The sequence below is a fragment of the Phoxinus phoxinus genome, assembly GCF_949152265.1.
Source record: "Phoxinus phoxinus genome assembly, chromosome: 16".
NCBI lineage: Eukaryota > Metazoa > Chordata > Actinopteri > Cypriniformes > Leuciscidae > Phoxinus > Phoxinus phoxinus.
In genome coordinates, this window is record NC_136891.1 from 13,101,446 (window position 1) to 13,117,827 (window position 16,382).

The 16,382-nt window shown below is 38.4% G+C and overlaps 1 protein-coding gene across 5 annotated transcripts in view; it reads left to right on the forward strand.

Moving 5' to 3' along the window:
• Positions 1-16,382, forward strand: part of arhgap18 (Rho GTPase activating protein 18) — a gene marked incomplete at its 5' end in the record, with an annotated part of 55,201 nt that overhangs the window by 22,572 nt on the left and 16,247 nt on the right. For all 5 annotated transcript variants that reach the window (XM_079584128.1, XM_079584127.1, XM_079584124.1 and 2 more), the window contains one exon: positions 11,354-11,562. In XM_079584128.1, the coding sequence (XP_079440254.1) occupies positions 11,354-11,562 (209 nt within the window). The remainder of the gene's footprint in view (positions 1-11,353; positions 11,563-16,382) is intronic.

Sequence of the window (16,382 nt, forward strand, 5' to 3'; positions counted from 1 at the left end):
CTGGCCTTGGAGCGCAATAAGTGGGCGTATCGTATTCAAATAACTTGACAAGTTGACTTCATCTAGTCAGAGAAAAAGCTTCGGTCTTCTAACGATTGATAAAAATGACTCCGAGTCGACTCTTACTTTTGAAAGACAATAACTTTATATACGGTGCACTTTCATATTTCAAACTTTGCAGGATGTTTTTGTTCACTTGGATCTATGTTACACACTACATGAAAGGTAAATTTCAAAATTCCATAATAGGTGCCCTTTAAGGGACGATCTCATTGGGTTTTGTGTGCACATCAATTCTGCCATTGAGAATTAGCTTTAAATTCTTCCTGCGAGAAGCAAAGAAACAAAAGTAGGCATGAAATAGATTCCACTCATGATGAGACTTGTAAACTCTCAGACGGCTATGAGAGATAGTTTAACGCTTGTTGTTCCGGTATTTGAAGTGCTGATGTGATAAACTATAGGGTAAGCGTACCTATTAAGCCCACCAAAATCTAAGTCTAGGTTTTTTTCATAGATATTGACATGGTTTATAAGAAAAATTATTTGTTAAAATGCAAGATTAATCTCACATTTGAAAATGTATTTATTAGTTGATGTACATTTTAGAATATAAAATTAAGATATTTTATGAATAAAGTCAGAAGTCTGGCATGGGCTTAATTGGTACCTTGGCACCATTTAATCCCGCATGTGTTCCAAATAAGCCCACACCATGATTGATTTATACAATTGTTTTTTTTTTTGTTTTTTTTTAAATAAGTAAAACATTGATATATTTATTCAGTGACAGGGAAGCATTAAAAAAAGTAATTTTGCTAATGTTTGATTAGAGCCCTGGGTGTGATTGGTAGGTGTTAGTGGCTGGGGGTCCAGGCCGGTGGTCTGGAGCCTTCAGTCGGCTTGACTCTGGAGCATCTCAGAAGCCAAGCCGAGTTGCGGATCCATACTCTTGGCTTTCAGGGGGTATTCTAGTGGGCTCCCCATGGGAGTATGGAGCCTTAAGTTGGCTTGACTCTGGAGTTATGCCTGGTAAAAGCTGGAACTTTGTCAGAGTGTATCCTGGGATGGAAGCCGAGTTGGGATTCCAGACTCAGGGGTTAGGGGGTGTCCACTAGTGGTCCTCCCATGTTCTAAGTATGGAGCCTTGAGTCGGCTTGGTTCCACATGAAGTCAAAATTCCACATGAAGTATCCAATTAATAGGCCATTAAACAATTTCTCTCACAAAGTTGATTAAACTTTGTAATTTGAGGGATTCCTCATTGAAACACATAAGGTGGGCTTAAATGGTTCCACAGTCAGTAAAGGTGAAAAAAAGACAGTTTTCCTTTAAAAAATATAATATATGTTTACACAGACATGCCAGGAGCTTAAATATACTGTGGACAAAGCATCATATTAATTTCCATTGTGCCCACATTGAGAAATGTTATGTTTTTTTCATTCAAGGTTAGCTTGTGTTGACTCTAGTTTGCCTGCGTTTTATGGCGCTGTACCATTTAAGCCCATCTTTAAAAAAAGTTAATTTCTGAAAATAATCTTCCCAACAAAACAATTTATGATGTATTTATTTGTATATTAATGTAAAATAAATCACAAAATATTTAGTGTTTGTAGTTCACATGCTTAATTCTTCAGCAGTCTATCTTCCAGTAAGGCTAATGGTTTGATCTTGAGATTTGCTTTGAGCGCAAACTAATAAAATTCATCTTTCCATTTAAAGGAAAATTCGATAAAATTATGAATTGTTATTTGTTCATACACAAAAAACAATACATTTATCTCTTATTTGACATATCAATGTAGTTAGCAAAAGAATAGGCTGAAAATGTGTTGATTTCTGAAGGGTCCAGAAACACCAAAGTTTTTGAGTGTCTTTGTTTGAGGTCCCCTGAGACCGCATGCACATGAGTGGGGCTAACTTAACATTGCCAAATGTGTTTAGCATGCAATAAAAAATGTCAGGTAAGTTACAAATCACTGGATTGGTTAAAATAAGGAGCAGCAAAAAATATGATTTTCTCTTTTTTATATTAGACTTCAAAGTTGAAAGTGGGCTTAAAGGGTACATGGGCTTAATAGGTACACTTACCCTAACCTTTTCCCCATTCTTCTTGAATGGTGTAAAGATCAATCTACACGGCCCTAATGTATCAGCGTTCGACTGTTGCCGTGTTTCCTCCGATCCCTCTCTGACTCCTGAGCTTTTTGAGCCGTTCCCATGGAGACGTCAGCAGTGAGTCCAACAGGATTAGGAAGCACAACTCATAATCCACAGCCAAAAACAGACTTATTTCCCGAAGAGGAGTGTGAGTCGCGACACTCAAGCACACTGAAAACACTTGAGTCCCCAGAGAAACCTTCAGTGACTTTACTCGCATTAAATGCAGCTCCATTTATTAAAGTGTGGGTAAAATATGGCCTAAGTATAAATTATCATCTTTTTCTTTATAAAGCATTATAATGAAAATGTATTGTAATGACATACGTCAATACGTCTCTGGATGTTGAAAACGACATCTCCCATCGTTCCACTCTCCTTCATAGCGTCATCAAGATTCGCCTTTGTTATTGTTGGAAACAGCGCCCTCTTGTGGCTCAAAATCTTACATACTGTAGCTTTAAAGAGATGGATTCTCATGCTAATAATGGCCAAAGTTTGAAAAGTAATTTTGAACGAATAACAGAGAATTTCTGTGCTGAAAATCATACTTCCGGGTTGCAACACGTTTCGGCTGGTTTTTTTCTATCGTAGATCTAATGACGTAGACCAGAGTGGAACTCCTTATATGAGCATTGCTCTCGGAAAAGCGCGTTCACGCACACGTCGACCAGAGGAGAGATCGACGCGCTACTTCCGGAAATCATCATCAGCAGCGCTAAATAGGAATGGTTGATGTCAAGAATGTCTCCAAAAAAGTGTTTTGGGATGTGAGGGAAAGTTTACCTTGTTCAGCTTCCCAAAGAACCCAGTGTTACTGGAACAGTGGATGCAGTTTGTATTTCCGGGACAGCAAAGGAGTGTGGCAAGTGCGGTTTTGTGTTCTGGGGCCTCATTTATAACCGCTGCGTACGCACAAAACAGGCCCTGAAAGCAGCGTACGCCACTTCCGACGCATAAGTTGTGATTTATAAAAACAAACTTGACAGGAAAATGTGCGCACCTGCACGCAAACTCTGACCCATGCGTACGAACGTTTTGGAGACGGAGCAGTTTGGCGACACCGATGGTGAGCTGGAGTTAAATGTCTTTTTTTGTCACTTTTAGACAGAAAATCTAAATAAAATTATACATATACAGAAAGATAATACAAATATAATTTCACTCACCAAGCCTATCACTTAAAGCAAATATCCACATCTTAAATGTCCGCGCCACCGAGCGCGTTGGGCCGTTTAGTGAAACTGACGCATATCTAACGGCAGATGAAGTAAAACTGTAAATCTTCATTATGAGTCCTAATCATAAATAGGCTACAGTTTATATAAAACAATGATTTAAACTATGTTTTATTTCTGATATAAACTTTTAGTTTAAATATGCCATATCATTAACGGGGTTAAACACTTAAACTACATGACATTTACTGAAAAGTAATAGGCCTATATATATATATATATATATATATATATATATATATATATATATATATATATATATATATATATATATTCAATAAATAGCCTATAAATATTTGTTGTGGATGCAATGCTTTTGAACACGTTTCCTTTGGCATGCTGTGTTTCAATGTTTTAAGATTGCTTATCATGATAATAGCAGATTGTGCAAATATAATGCACAACAAGGTCTATCTGTTTCCATTAAAAATATAAATCAATTAAAAATACTATTTGGCCAGTGGAAAACTTTCTCTGAAATGTACTTTACACTATTTGATTTATTTATTCAAAAACAAGGCAAGGATATATTTATATTTTATATTATAAAATATAAAAAATATTTTTAATAATTTAGTATTAAAAATAATACTAAATTATTTTTATTAATGTACGGCACATCCGTATTTCATATTTTCCTAATGTCTTGTACCGTTAAACATGTTATCACGTGGATGAATAATTATATGCAAATGATATGCAGATGAGGATATGCATAGTAAAACTAGGTGTTGTAAGCTCCATATATGGTTATTTCGGGAAGGAGACGCATGTGCGCACAATCTTCCGCTGAGTGGGATTTATAAAGTGAATCCTGCGCAGGTTCTGGCGTACGCACGGTTTTATAAGTCTGAATATTTTTTTGCGCACGCCATTTTTGGCTTTTGGGCGCACGTACACTTTTAGTAAGGATCCTACGCACAGTTTTATAAATGAGGCCCCAGGTCATTTCAGTGACGAATGTTTTATTAACAAGGCCCAGGTCGTCGCTGGATTTGCAAACCGGTTGCAATTAAAACCTGGCGTGGTCCCAGTGATAAAACACCCCATGTAAGTACAACGGTATCAGATTTATTTCTTGTGCTGGAAATCCCCTCTTGACTCTATAGCTCCGCCCACGCCCAGAATCAAGGACCTCTGGTTTTTCCGGATAGAATTGGAAAGCTGTATTTTTACTTTATAAATATGATGAAACTAAAGACTTTTTGGAGATATGAAGGACGCACTATTACTCTATACTCAAGATTAAGATGAGATTGACTGAAACTAAGTATTTTACCCCCCCTTTAATGAGAAACTGTAATTTAATTAGCTTCACACACATGCATGAATATTAATACATGCATACGAAATATAAATATAACACAAAATGACATGGATGGAAATTGAAAAATAGATCACCAATGTAATACTAGTTTCATTGCTTTGAATACCATAAACAATGATTTTTGACACATGTACTGTATGCATATTGATACAAATTCCCTTATAACATAAAAAAAAAGATACAAATAACAAACTAAAATAGAAAATAATGTCACTTTATTAAAACGGTTCAGGATTTACACCTGGCCACATAAAAGTCTCCTCAAAATATAAATCTGATCTTCAGTTCCCGCTCTATAGCCTATGCAAGTTTAATGAAGTTCAAGCAATTCAAGGAAAGCAACAGATACTACATATAAGCTGCACTTTATTTATCATCAGCTCATTTCACATCAAAGAGCGTTAGGAGAGAGCAGCCCTCTGCACTGGTTAGATCAGTTCATCTCACTGCTTGTGATGAAGATGATGGGTTAGGGTTAGGGTTAGGTATGTGTTGAGCTTCAGGATGTTGTGTCTGATTCATGAAGAGTCTTTCAGCTTCTCGTCTGTGGATATTCTTATCTGTGGAGATGCGTGTTGCAGTAGCGCTGTTATTTACCATGGTTATTTCATATACCAATGTTAAAGCTACACTGTGTAAGATTTACTCCCATCTAGCGGTGAAATTGTATATGACTACCAACGGAATATTACTTTCTAGCCCCTCCCATTCTGAGGGCGTTTTAACTCCTATGGTGGCCGTATTATTTTAAATCTGTTGGCAGTCGCGAGTAATCTCCCGCTCGCATTCGTTACTGTGCCACTGAGTGTAAAAGCGCAAAGGGCGAAGCTTGCATTTCCAGGTATGTCCCTCTTTGGCTAATGTATTTTCAAGATGGAGGCGCAACATGGCTTCCGCCATTCAAGCGACTCACTCATATGTAGGCCTATTATAAATGGCAGATTCAACGCTTACGAGAATACTTGATTAGTTGGTAGAAGTAATTATAAATTAATGAGCACATATAATTTTGAAAGAAGAAAGTGGTTTTTGCTAAGTAATAATAATAATAATTAATAATAATTTGTTACATTTATATAGCGCTTTTTCTGAGACCTCAAAGCGCTTTACATAGAAGAGGGGAATCTCCTCAACCACCACCAATGTGCAGCATCCACTTGGATGATGTGACCGACGGCAGCCATATTGCTCCAGAACGCCCACCACACACCAGCTTACTGGTGGAGAGAAGACAGTGATGAAGCCAATCAGTATATATGGGGATGATTAGGAGGCCATGATGGACAGAGGCCACTGGGCAAATTTTGGCCAGAATTCCGGGGTTACAACCTTACTCTTTTTCGAAGGACATCCTGGGATTTTTAATGACCACAGAGAGTCAGGACCTTGGTTTAACGTCTCATCCGAAGGACGGCACTCTTTGGCAGTATAGTGTCCCCGTCATTATACTGGGGTGTTAGGACCCACACAGACCACAGGGTGAGCGCCCCCTGCTGGCCTCACTAACACCTCTTCAAGCAGCAACCTGGATTTCCCAGGAGTCTCCCATCCAGGTACTAACCAGGCGCAGCCCCGCTTAGCTTCAGTGGGCAACCAGTGGGCAAGTATCAACTTAAAAAATTACACAGTGTACACAGTGTAGCTTTAAATAAAAAGAGCACCACATGAAAAACACACATACCAATAAAGTGGTAATTTTAACACAAGTCATTTTAAAATGCAGAATTGTAGGGGTGTAACAATATATTGTGTCATACATATTGCAACCCGACATATTGCAAAAATGCAACAATATGTATGTCGTGGATAGTGACAATATGTATTGTACAGTTTACCCTAAATAAAAATGACTGTGTGAGGAATTTTTTTTCAGAGTTTTAGTGTCAGTACTACATTAAACTACTAAATATAATGTTGAATATAATGTATAATTATGCAATGGGGGAATATTTGTGTCCTGATAATGCGAAATGTCTGTTACCAGTAAAAAGTGTCCTACATTATTTTAAATATCTAGTCAGTGACAGAGTTCAAGCATATTCCTCTAAATAATTCTGTATTTTCAGCTTCAGAATCATGAATATTGTTATTCTGTGTCTCTATTGTCCTGTGCTTTGGGTTTCCAGCACCAAGTCCACGCCTATTCATTTACACACACAATGTAATACCAAATCTAGAATTTTTAATCAATAGTAAAACATTTTTAGTTATCCTTTTATGTCTTAGAGTATCGCAATAATATTGCATCGTGAGTTCAGTCTCGTGATATGTATCGAATCGTGACATGATCGTTACACCCCTTAAATGTTGTTTCAAATTGAAAATAATGTCAAGTCCCATCCTACATATCCCGTTTCTGTTTCCCTTTGAAATGCATCACATTATGCAAGTTCAGTGTGTCGGATCTCAGCAGTGTAACATGCAAGCACATGTTTGAACACGTCACGGTCTCCCAGCGGCCACATTCCTCCGCTACACTCCTGGTTATCATAGAAACAGCTTATTGCTGAAACCACATTGCTTTTGGCCCTTTGACTCAACTCTGTAACCACCATCGGCCTGTCCTGCTCTCGTACATCGCCGTGAGGACACACAGTGTGTTGGTGATTTGTCTGCTATAGACTGCCTCTTTTGTTTGTCTATGCAAAACTAGAAACAATGTGACTCTTGACCCTTTTGTTCTCTTTCTTAATCTGCTGTGTTTCAGTCGTTTCTATCTGACCTTTAGCATGTAGAGTCCACTGAGAGAAGAGCTCACTCCCCAGTTCCCCACGACACGAACCCTCGTTAATAGCTAAACCATGAACGTCAGCGTTTATGACCAAGGAAAGGTTGTTGATTTTCCCCCTTTTCATTTGAGATCCGTGTATTTGCAATGAATGATTAAAGATGCCACTATTAGCTTCTTGTGTGTGACCGACTGCAAATGCAAATCACCTCAACCAACGTGACGAAGAAGGGTGATTTGTTAAAAGAGTAAATGTTTGATTTGTTCTGGCTGGCTGGTGTCTTCATATTAAAGACCCCATGAAGTCAGAAGTGTTAGTTGCTATATTCTAGTGTAATGTTGACTAAGCAGCTTTTAGTAGATATTCCCAATGGAAATGAACAGTCTGTCTTTTCTGAGAGTACAGACCAATCCCAATCACATGCTCAATCAAACGCTGACCAGTTCTGAAACTGACCAGGAACTAGCAGATCATGGCTGTGATGTTATTTAAAAAAATGGGCAAACCCTTTGATTTGAGAGTAAAGTCGTGCCACTTCTGCTTCCAAGGAGTCAATTTATTGGACTGTACAACGTTTCGACCCGGAGGTCTTCGCCAGTCTTAAAGCAGCTGTGACTCAGAAACTGAAGAGCTACTTTCTGCACCGTTTTCCAGTGAAGCAAGGGCGACTGCCCCCATTGCAACCTCAGTGAACTGAAATCTTTGGATACAAACCTGATCCGAGCCAGAAAACTGCTTGCCGACATCAACTATCTCGGATGTCCAGCAGCAGTGAAGAGTGCTGAGCTTTGAGCTTTTATTTATACCTTCATCCTGCGTCTGAGAGGGCTCTCTGTGCCCGTCCTGCCCCAGAAACCAGGCAAACAATCAGCCTCACAATAGCATCTTTATTTCCTTGTTTTTGGGACTTCCTGTCCTGATCCCGTTGGCAGGATAAGCAGCGGGAGCTCTTCATTCCTGCTGTGTCATGTATCCAAGGAGAAGAAAAGACTCAATGCAGAGTCATATTCGGCACTTCTGTAGCATTTTCCCCCTGAAGGCCGCTATCAAGGTTTCTCGCACCAAAACGTCTGTTTCCATTGTCAATCTTTGTAGCTTGATTTTTCTCTGTGAATTTTGTTTCTTAAAGATTTCACACATTCATAAGTGAAATCTAAAGCACAGTTTTCTGTTTTTTTTTATTTTTTTTATGGCGCTTTTCCACTACATGGTAAGGCTCATTTCGGGGGTTTTCTACTTTGTAGCTACCTGGTACTTTTTTCAGTACCACCTCGGTTGAGGTTCCATATGTGCCGTACCGATACTAAAATGTGACGTGTAAACACTGCAGATCCCTGATTGGTCAGAGAGAATCGTCACTACCAGCGTCATTGGATTTGAGGCACGAGACCCCAAACCCCATAGATTTAAATGGTCAGCAACAGCCACAGCAGTATTATTTGTTCACTTTTTTTTTTTTAAACAACTTGCTTTCATCGCTTGCAACTTGCAAAAAGAAATGGCTATATCGTAGTCTGTAGACGAGGTGGCGGCGCAACTAAGAAGGTTTTCGACACCGGAGGAACCTCTTTTTTTATAGTTCCTAGAGCTATTACGCATGCGAAACAACACCAGCACCCGCCATTTAAAAAAGCTGTGTAAACACAGATTATAACTTATATACTTACTCCAGAAACTAACTCTACGAACATGGAAAACAGTGGTAGATGGGCCTCTTGATCAACCCAATGGCAAACGCTTATACCTTTTCATATACTGTCTACTTTTTTTATGTATTACAGTTCTATCTAATAACGTATTAGACAGGACTGTTAGACCGATCGTAAACGAATAAACACGGAGACTGCGAGCATTGTTTGCTCAGGCTCTGGCGTTCTCAGCGCAGTCAAAATAAAGGTCACAACAACAAGCGTAGCTTACATCACTCAAGAGTTCCTACTGGCGGTGCGAATGCAACCAGGAAAACGTTCCTAAGGGAACCAGTAGTTCTCTGGGATCCACCCTGGTGGCTAGATCCTATAACTACCCAGTGCAAAAGCCCCTAATAATGATCAGTCTATAATCCCACCCACTTTGAAGCGGTACTAAACTGCAGTGGAAAAGTAAAGCGACCTGAGCCGAGTCGTGCCACACAGTGAAAAAGTGCCAATAGTTGTGCAAACTAGGTCAACTACTAATCAATAAAATAAATAGTAATTGTCAGCAAATTTGATTATCAATTAATCTTGTCTTCGCTGTGCTTGAAAAACTTTCGCCAGTCATGTCACATTACAGTTGTGAATAAACCATTTCTGTGGACAATCATCAAATTAATCGAAGAAATAATGGACTGATTAATTGATTGATTAATCCAAATCATTAGTTGAAGCCCTAGTGCAAACTTCGCTTCACAAAAAATAAATTGAACCTGAGGAGCCATATAATAATTGCTTTGTAAGAAACATTACTCACCAATTCTCACTATTCACTAACTATTAATTACGACTTTTGCCTCAAACTCCTAATTACTGCTTATTAATAGTTAGTAAGGTAGTTGTTCTTAAGTTTAGGTATTCGGTGGATTAAGGGATGGTTCACCCAAAAAATAATTTACTCTCCCTCAAGTTGTCCTAAACCTGAATGAATGAACACAAAAGAATATATTTAGAAGAATACGGGTAATCAAACAGTTGATGTGTCTTATTGACTACAAATAGTATATATATTTTTCCTACTACGGAAGGCAATGGGGCCCATCAACTGTTTGATTACCCATATTCTTCAAAAGATCATCTTTTGTGTTCAGCAGAAGAGAGAAACTCATACAGGTTTGGAACAACTTTGAGAGTAAGTGATGACATAATTAAAATTTTTGGGTGAACCGTCCTTTTAAGAGATGTAGAATAAGGTCATGCAGAATAAGGCATTAATATGTGCGTTATAAGTACTAATAAGCAGCCAATATCCTAGTAATATGCATGCTAATAAGCACCTAGTTAATAGAGAGAATTGGACCCTAAACTAAAGTGTTACCAATGATTTGTAATGGAAATTTGCAGTCTTGGTGTTCAGTTCAGTGGGTGATGAATATCAATCATCACAATTACAATCACAAAGGCTTTTTTTTTAATAGGCACAATTTCCCTCATTAAAAATACATTTCCCTTAAACTCTTGTCAGACGCTGATGATTGAGTGAGTGAGTCCAGCGCAAACAGAGAAGTGCTCATGTTGAAGCCCCACTGTTGTCTGTCTGTCTGGTGTTGGAGACCTGACTGTGAACAGCGCTGGTTTCACCCACAGACTGTATACAAATATGGGCGTAGTGTCTGTGACGTCACTCGTATTGTTTCTGAAGAGCATTTTTGAAGCTCAAAGTGGGCGGAGCCGGCCATCGCCATCTTGGCAGCACGTCACTTCCGGATAACCGAAAATGTGCAGCGAGGCGGATTAGCTGACGTGACGCTAATAGACAGCAGACAAACGGCTAGTAGTGTCATCAGCGGCTATCCACCTGTCACTCGAGGCCACGCCCTTAATTATGCAGAACTTTAAGGCTTAATATAATTTAAACGGATGAGTTATAAAAAAAATTCTCCCCCCTCACAGTCGTCATAAAGGGCAAAATTAGACCAAAAAATAGAAAACAAAAATAGACCAAAACCACTTTTTGTACCAGGCTGTAAACACATTTTATTCTGCTGTGAAGTTGGGCATTTTAACATGGGGGTTTATGGTATTGACTCTCTTCTACAGCCTGTCTCTAGTGGCCAGTGGATGAACTGCACTTTAAGTCACTTCCGTGTTGGTTTCAAAAGAGAGACATGAAGGTTGCTGCTTGGTTTCACCCATGGTCTGAACATTAATGATTTAGTTTATTTGACATCTGTCTCTTCATCTCTCTCTCGTGTTGTGCAGCCGCAAAACCGGTCAGTACAATGTCCAGAGGAGTAAAGGCCCCGTGGCGGCCCCGGGGTCGGGCCCCGGCAAGGCCCCGTACCAGCGCTGCAGCTCACAGGACTCTCTGGACGAGCAGGTCATGGTGGACTACTTTAAAGAGCTGGAGATCATCCAGCGCAGTGGAGACGCGGAGACTCAGGAGGACGAGCAGCTGAAGGTGGCTGACGGTGAGAGCACTACAGTCTTGCACCAGTGTCTGATTTCAAATTCTTGGCTTTAATGATTTAAAAAAAACATGTAACCTCCTAAGACCCAGGAATGTGTTTTTTTAGTATTTTTTCATGTCTATACATGTAATTTTTTTTTTTTTTTTTATCAACTGAGTCCTTTGTGTCCACTACAGAGGACATAGCATGATATATGAATAAAATATAATTTTTCAAAAATGTTTCTTTCTTATGCTCTATACAATGTTTATTTTTTGGCATTCACCAATACATTTTTAGGTATCAGGATTTTTTTTTAACCAAACTTTGTTTAAAGATGATTCTCAGCTATGCCATGAAAGATAAAACTGAATGAATTGATTTACCATTTTACTTTATGCAATATGTGTGTAAAATGGCTATACATGGGTTTTCCCTTTCAAAACAATGTATCTATACACTGTATCTAATTTGCTTATCAATGTGTCCTTAGGGAAACATGCAATTATAAAAGAAGTGTAATAATGGGAGTAATAGTTGGCAACATTTTCATAATAATATCTAATATTTCATAGGAATATTGATATGTAATTTTTTTCCTTATTCACTTGTTGTGTCTCCCTAAATTCCTGATAAACATGTTTGATTAACAGTCCTCTACAGTGGACATGAAATCAGTGCCCTGTTCTGTAACAGAAAGTCATATTTTGATTAGGAACCCCATAACATTTTCCTGAGAAGTTGATTTATACCAATAAACAATTCAAAAATTAATCTGATTTAAATTATAATTTCAAAATTATTGTCATATTTCCATAAGAAGTTGTAGTCGTGGTGAAACTCCCCAGCATTTGTTATCTCTGGAAAGCCCTGAATGCTCTTCACAGGACATCCAGACTTAGACCTGTGACGTGTGGTGTCAGAGAAATTCACTAAAATAAAATGTCCTCAACTCTGGACAGTGCGTCCCAGGAGGTTAATTATATAATTGTTAATGCGGATGAGCTATACTGTGTTGAGAATGACAACAAACCATGTTGTCACTAGCCAAGTTTCCATCCACCTATTTTTATGTGATCTTTGGGATCTCGCATTTAAAACACTGAATGGAAATGCATAAATTAAAAAAAATTATGCGCTCAATTGAGATAAGAAGACATGCACAAAAACTACGATGAGAACCGAATAATTCCCAACCAAATGGACCAACCATTGGACCGATCTCGTTGCGCAGTATCTGAAAAGTTGCTTTTCTCATTCTGAAATACCTGAACTAAAGTCTGTCGTCAAATCGGTTCAATATAATTCCCTTCCAGAACTGCTTTCCCAACAGCAGCATCCGCCTCCGAACGCAAGACGATATGACCGCGGTTATTGTTTCTTCTGCCGCTCCGAGATGCAATCATTTATGATTAAGAAAAAAGAGCCCGATTGCAGTAACTTCCATTTTTATTAGTGATATTTGGTGCCAGTTTATCAGGAAGTGATGATTTTGTTCTCTTGAACGCATGGAATGGAAACGCTGCTTTATTCCCAAATGTTTTATGCCATATTCCAATTTTGCACACAAACAATTCATAACTTTGAATGGAAACATAGATACTAGAAACATAGAAGTGCAGCTGTAAACCAGCGTTGCTTTACTATCACTGATGTACTATTTACTTTAAATCTAAATCATAATAATTATATATTATAATTAAATATTATGAGTTTCAACTTAAAAGTAAATTAAAAATACTGCCTTAGCAACTAGCTGTAATAAAATAAATTTATGTTTTATATAACAATATATTATAATATATATTTAGTTAATGCTTATTTTACTTCAAGTAATGAAATTGTTTTAGTTTTAACTGCTGGGTCATTCTGTCAACTCAACCAGAAGTCCCTGGCTAAACATTTAGACTTTGATCATTTCTTTTCTGGTGAAAGACATACATAAATGAAGAAGAAAGCCAAAATATTAAATGTCTTGGATGAGTATTTACTGAGTAATCCACTATTTTATAGAAATTTTTAACCTGAGATTTGGAGCAAAATTACAGGGGGGTAAAAATGACTTAAGAAAGATGGCAGCATTATTATTTTATTTTCACACAGAGATTGGTTGCTCTATTAGTAAAAATCTGTTGGCTTTAGCTATTTTTGTTGCATTATATGCCAATGGTAACAGTTTTGGGCACATTATTTGTCCTTCAGACATTGCTCTTTAAATACAATAAGTATCAGCTGTTTGAAAAGTGACCCATATTTGTTTTTTGACCATTGAAAATGGGTAAAGTTCAACAATTTAGTCATGAAGCCGCATTAAGATCCCCATTTCTCTGGAAATGTATCATATTGGGTCTTATAAATGAACATACAGTACCATAAGAAAAGTTTGTTAAGAACCAAAATCTAAAAGGATAGTACGATATCTTCTAGAACACTTCTTGAGTTATAGCTAGTTGCAGACTTTGGGGAAAAAACCTTGAAAACTTTTCCCCCCCCATTTTTGAACTAGCAATCTTTGTTGCTTTATGCCAACAGTGACCAAGTCAACAGATTTCACTAATGGACCTACCAATCTCTTTGTAAAAACAAAATCATGATGCTGCCATCTTTCTAAAGTCATTTTTACCCTCCTGTGATTTGGCTCCAAAACGGTTTAAATCATCTGGATTCAGTCTGTTTCTGAGTCCGTCTCTGGATTTGGATTCAACTCAACAGATTAGAGCTTAGCAACACAAAACAATGTTGTGAATGAATCACCAATGTAAAAGTCTTTATTGCAAAAGATTGTGATGACAAATGGGTTCTTGTACATTTTCAACATATTTTCTGCTGAGTTCAGCATGCTATGCGAAGCGAGATTAAAACATGACTTGCACTTACACTTCTGCCAGACTGCTGGCACACACAGCACACGTGAATACTGTCCGCCTCAAGCAGGGTGTCCCTGGATCCTGATCCTTAAGTGTTCAAGTTCATATTAAACGTCTTACTTTCTCTTTTACCTTTAAATAGAAGGCCGTAAAAGGACTTAAATGTCTTGAATAGCATAGAGAAATAGCTCTGAGATTATATGAATTTCAAAATTGGATCTGTCACTTTTAGAATAGAAATAGAGCATTCAAATAGTCTAAATTGTAAATAGAAAATTCAACCATAATGGTTGACCTGTTGACTTTATACCACAAGTTAACATTTTCTAAAATTCTTTCAATTTGTCATGATTCAACACACAAAACTGTACCAGCAGGCAGCGAAGTGTTTAATATATTCTACGGTTTTAATCTTTTTTTCTTTTTTCTTTTTTTAATCTAAACACATTGCTCGAGGCAGTGTACATGTGGCGTTGTTTGTTTATATTCCTCCATGTGTAAGGACAATAGGCTTGACTTAGAGGAAGAACCCACAATTAAAACCACAGACAGAGATCATCATGGATGATCAGCAGGCATTGTTTTGCCCCGAAAGGAACCGCAAACTGTGACTTCCTCAACTCCTGTGAGCGTCTGCATTGTGAAGTTACCGGAAGAGGAAGATATTTCTGTTTCCTCTCAGAGCTAAATTAACGTCTTCCTCCTCACCACGGCTGTGATGAAAATAACACATTGTGACACATATATGTCATTTATCCTGTGTGATTCATAAAAGGTGTTAAATCACTGAGGAAAATAACAAGAATGAATTTGGATGGCCTCAGTTCAGCTGATAGCGAGTGTCAACATGAATCCCAGAACACCTGGCGGTATTTCACTCGGTGTCAGATGTCCAGGCCATAGACTGTAAAAAAAGATAGACGACGCTCCTTCACTCTCTTCTATTGTAGAAAAGGGAAGCCGCTAATGTCCCAATATGGTGCTGAGATCTCGCGCAGTAGAAATGGTTAGTATAGTTTACTGCAGAACAACTCATTATGCATGTGTGAAATAAACTGTTATGGACATGTAGGGCCCTATCTTGCACCCAGCGCAATTGACTTTGAACACTGACGCATGTATCATTCCTATTTTACACCCGCGCACAGCGGACTTTTCCCTCCACAGACGCACGTCGGTAAATTAGGGAATGAACTTGCGCTCGCGGGGGCGGTTCAGCGCAAAGAGGAGGCGTGTTCCGGCGCAAAAGTTTCCTGGTGCTATTTTCCAGTTTTAGAAAGCAATTGCGCCATTGACCAGGAAAAAAACAGTCTAAAGACAGTGGCGCGTTGCGCGTTAGTGATATGGTATTTTAAGGGCGCGTGCTTGGCCATAATGTAGCGTGTTAACGCGCATCCACTTTGATTCTCTAATAATTATAAAGTCAAGTCAAGTCAGCTTTATTTATATAGCGCTTTTTACAATACAGATTGTATCAAAGCAGCTTCACAGTGATAACATGAAAATAATACAAAACGTCCACCTTTAAGGCAGATCTAATATAGGCCTAAACAGACGCAGCAGTTTTCATTTTTGCAAATCATACATTATTACAAGGAAAAAAATTAACACACGAGGGAAATCATTGTTGTGTCCGTGAAGATGTGAAAAATATCTATCTAGATTTAAAAAAAAAAAAATCTAGATTAGGCTACACATTTACCCAAATTATACGCCTGTTTAACCGAAGCTAATTTGGGTGGGTTTCTCCCATCATCCCCAATGTCACTTCTCTGTGTTTTACGGCCCTGACGAGAACGTCGGTCTCCTCGGCTGTGAACTGCTCCTGGCGTGCGCTGGCAAATCCGCCGTTATAATAGCAATCCGCCGCGGAACAAGCGCGCCTGCTCTTAAAGGGAATGTGAGAGGACGCTCTGATTGGTTTATTTCACGTTACGCCCAAACCACACCTATAAATAATGAAGCTACTTCAGA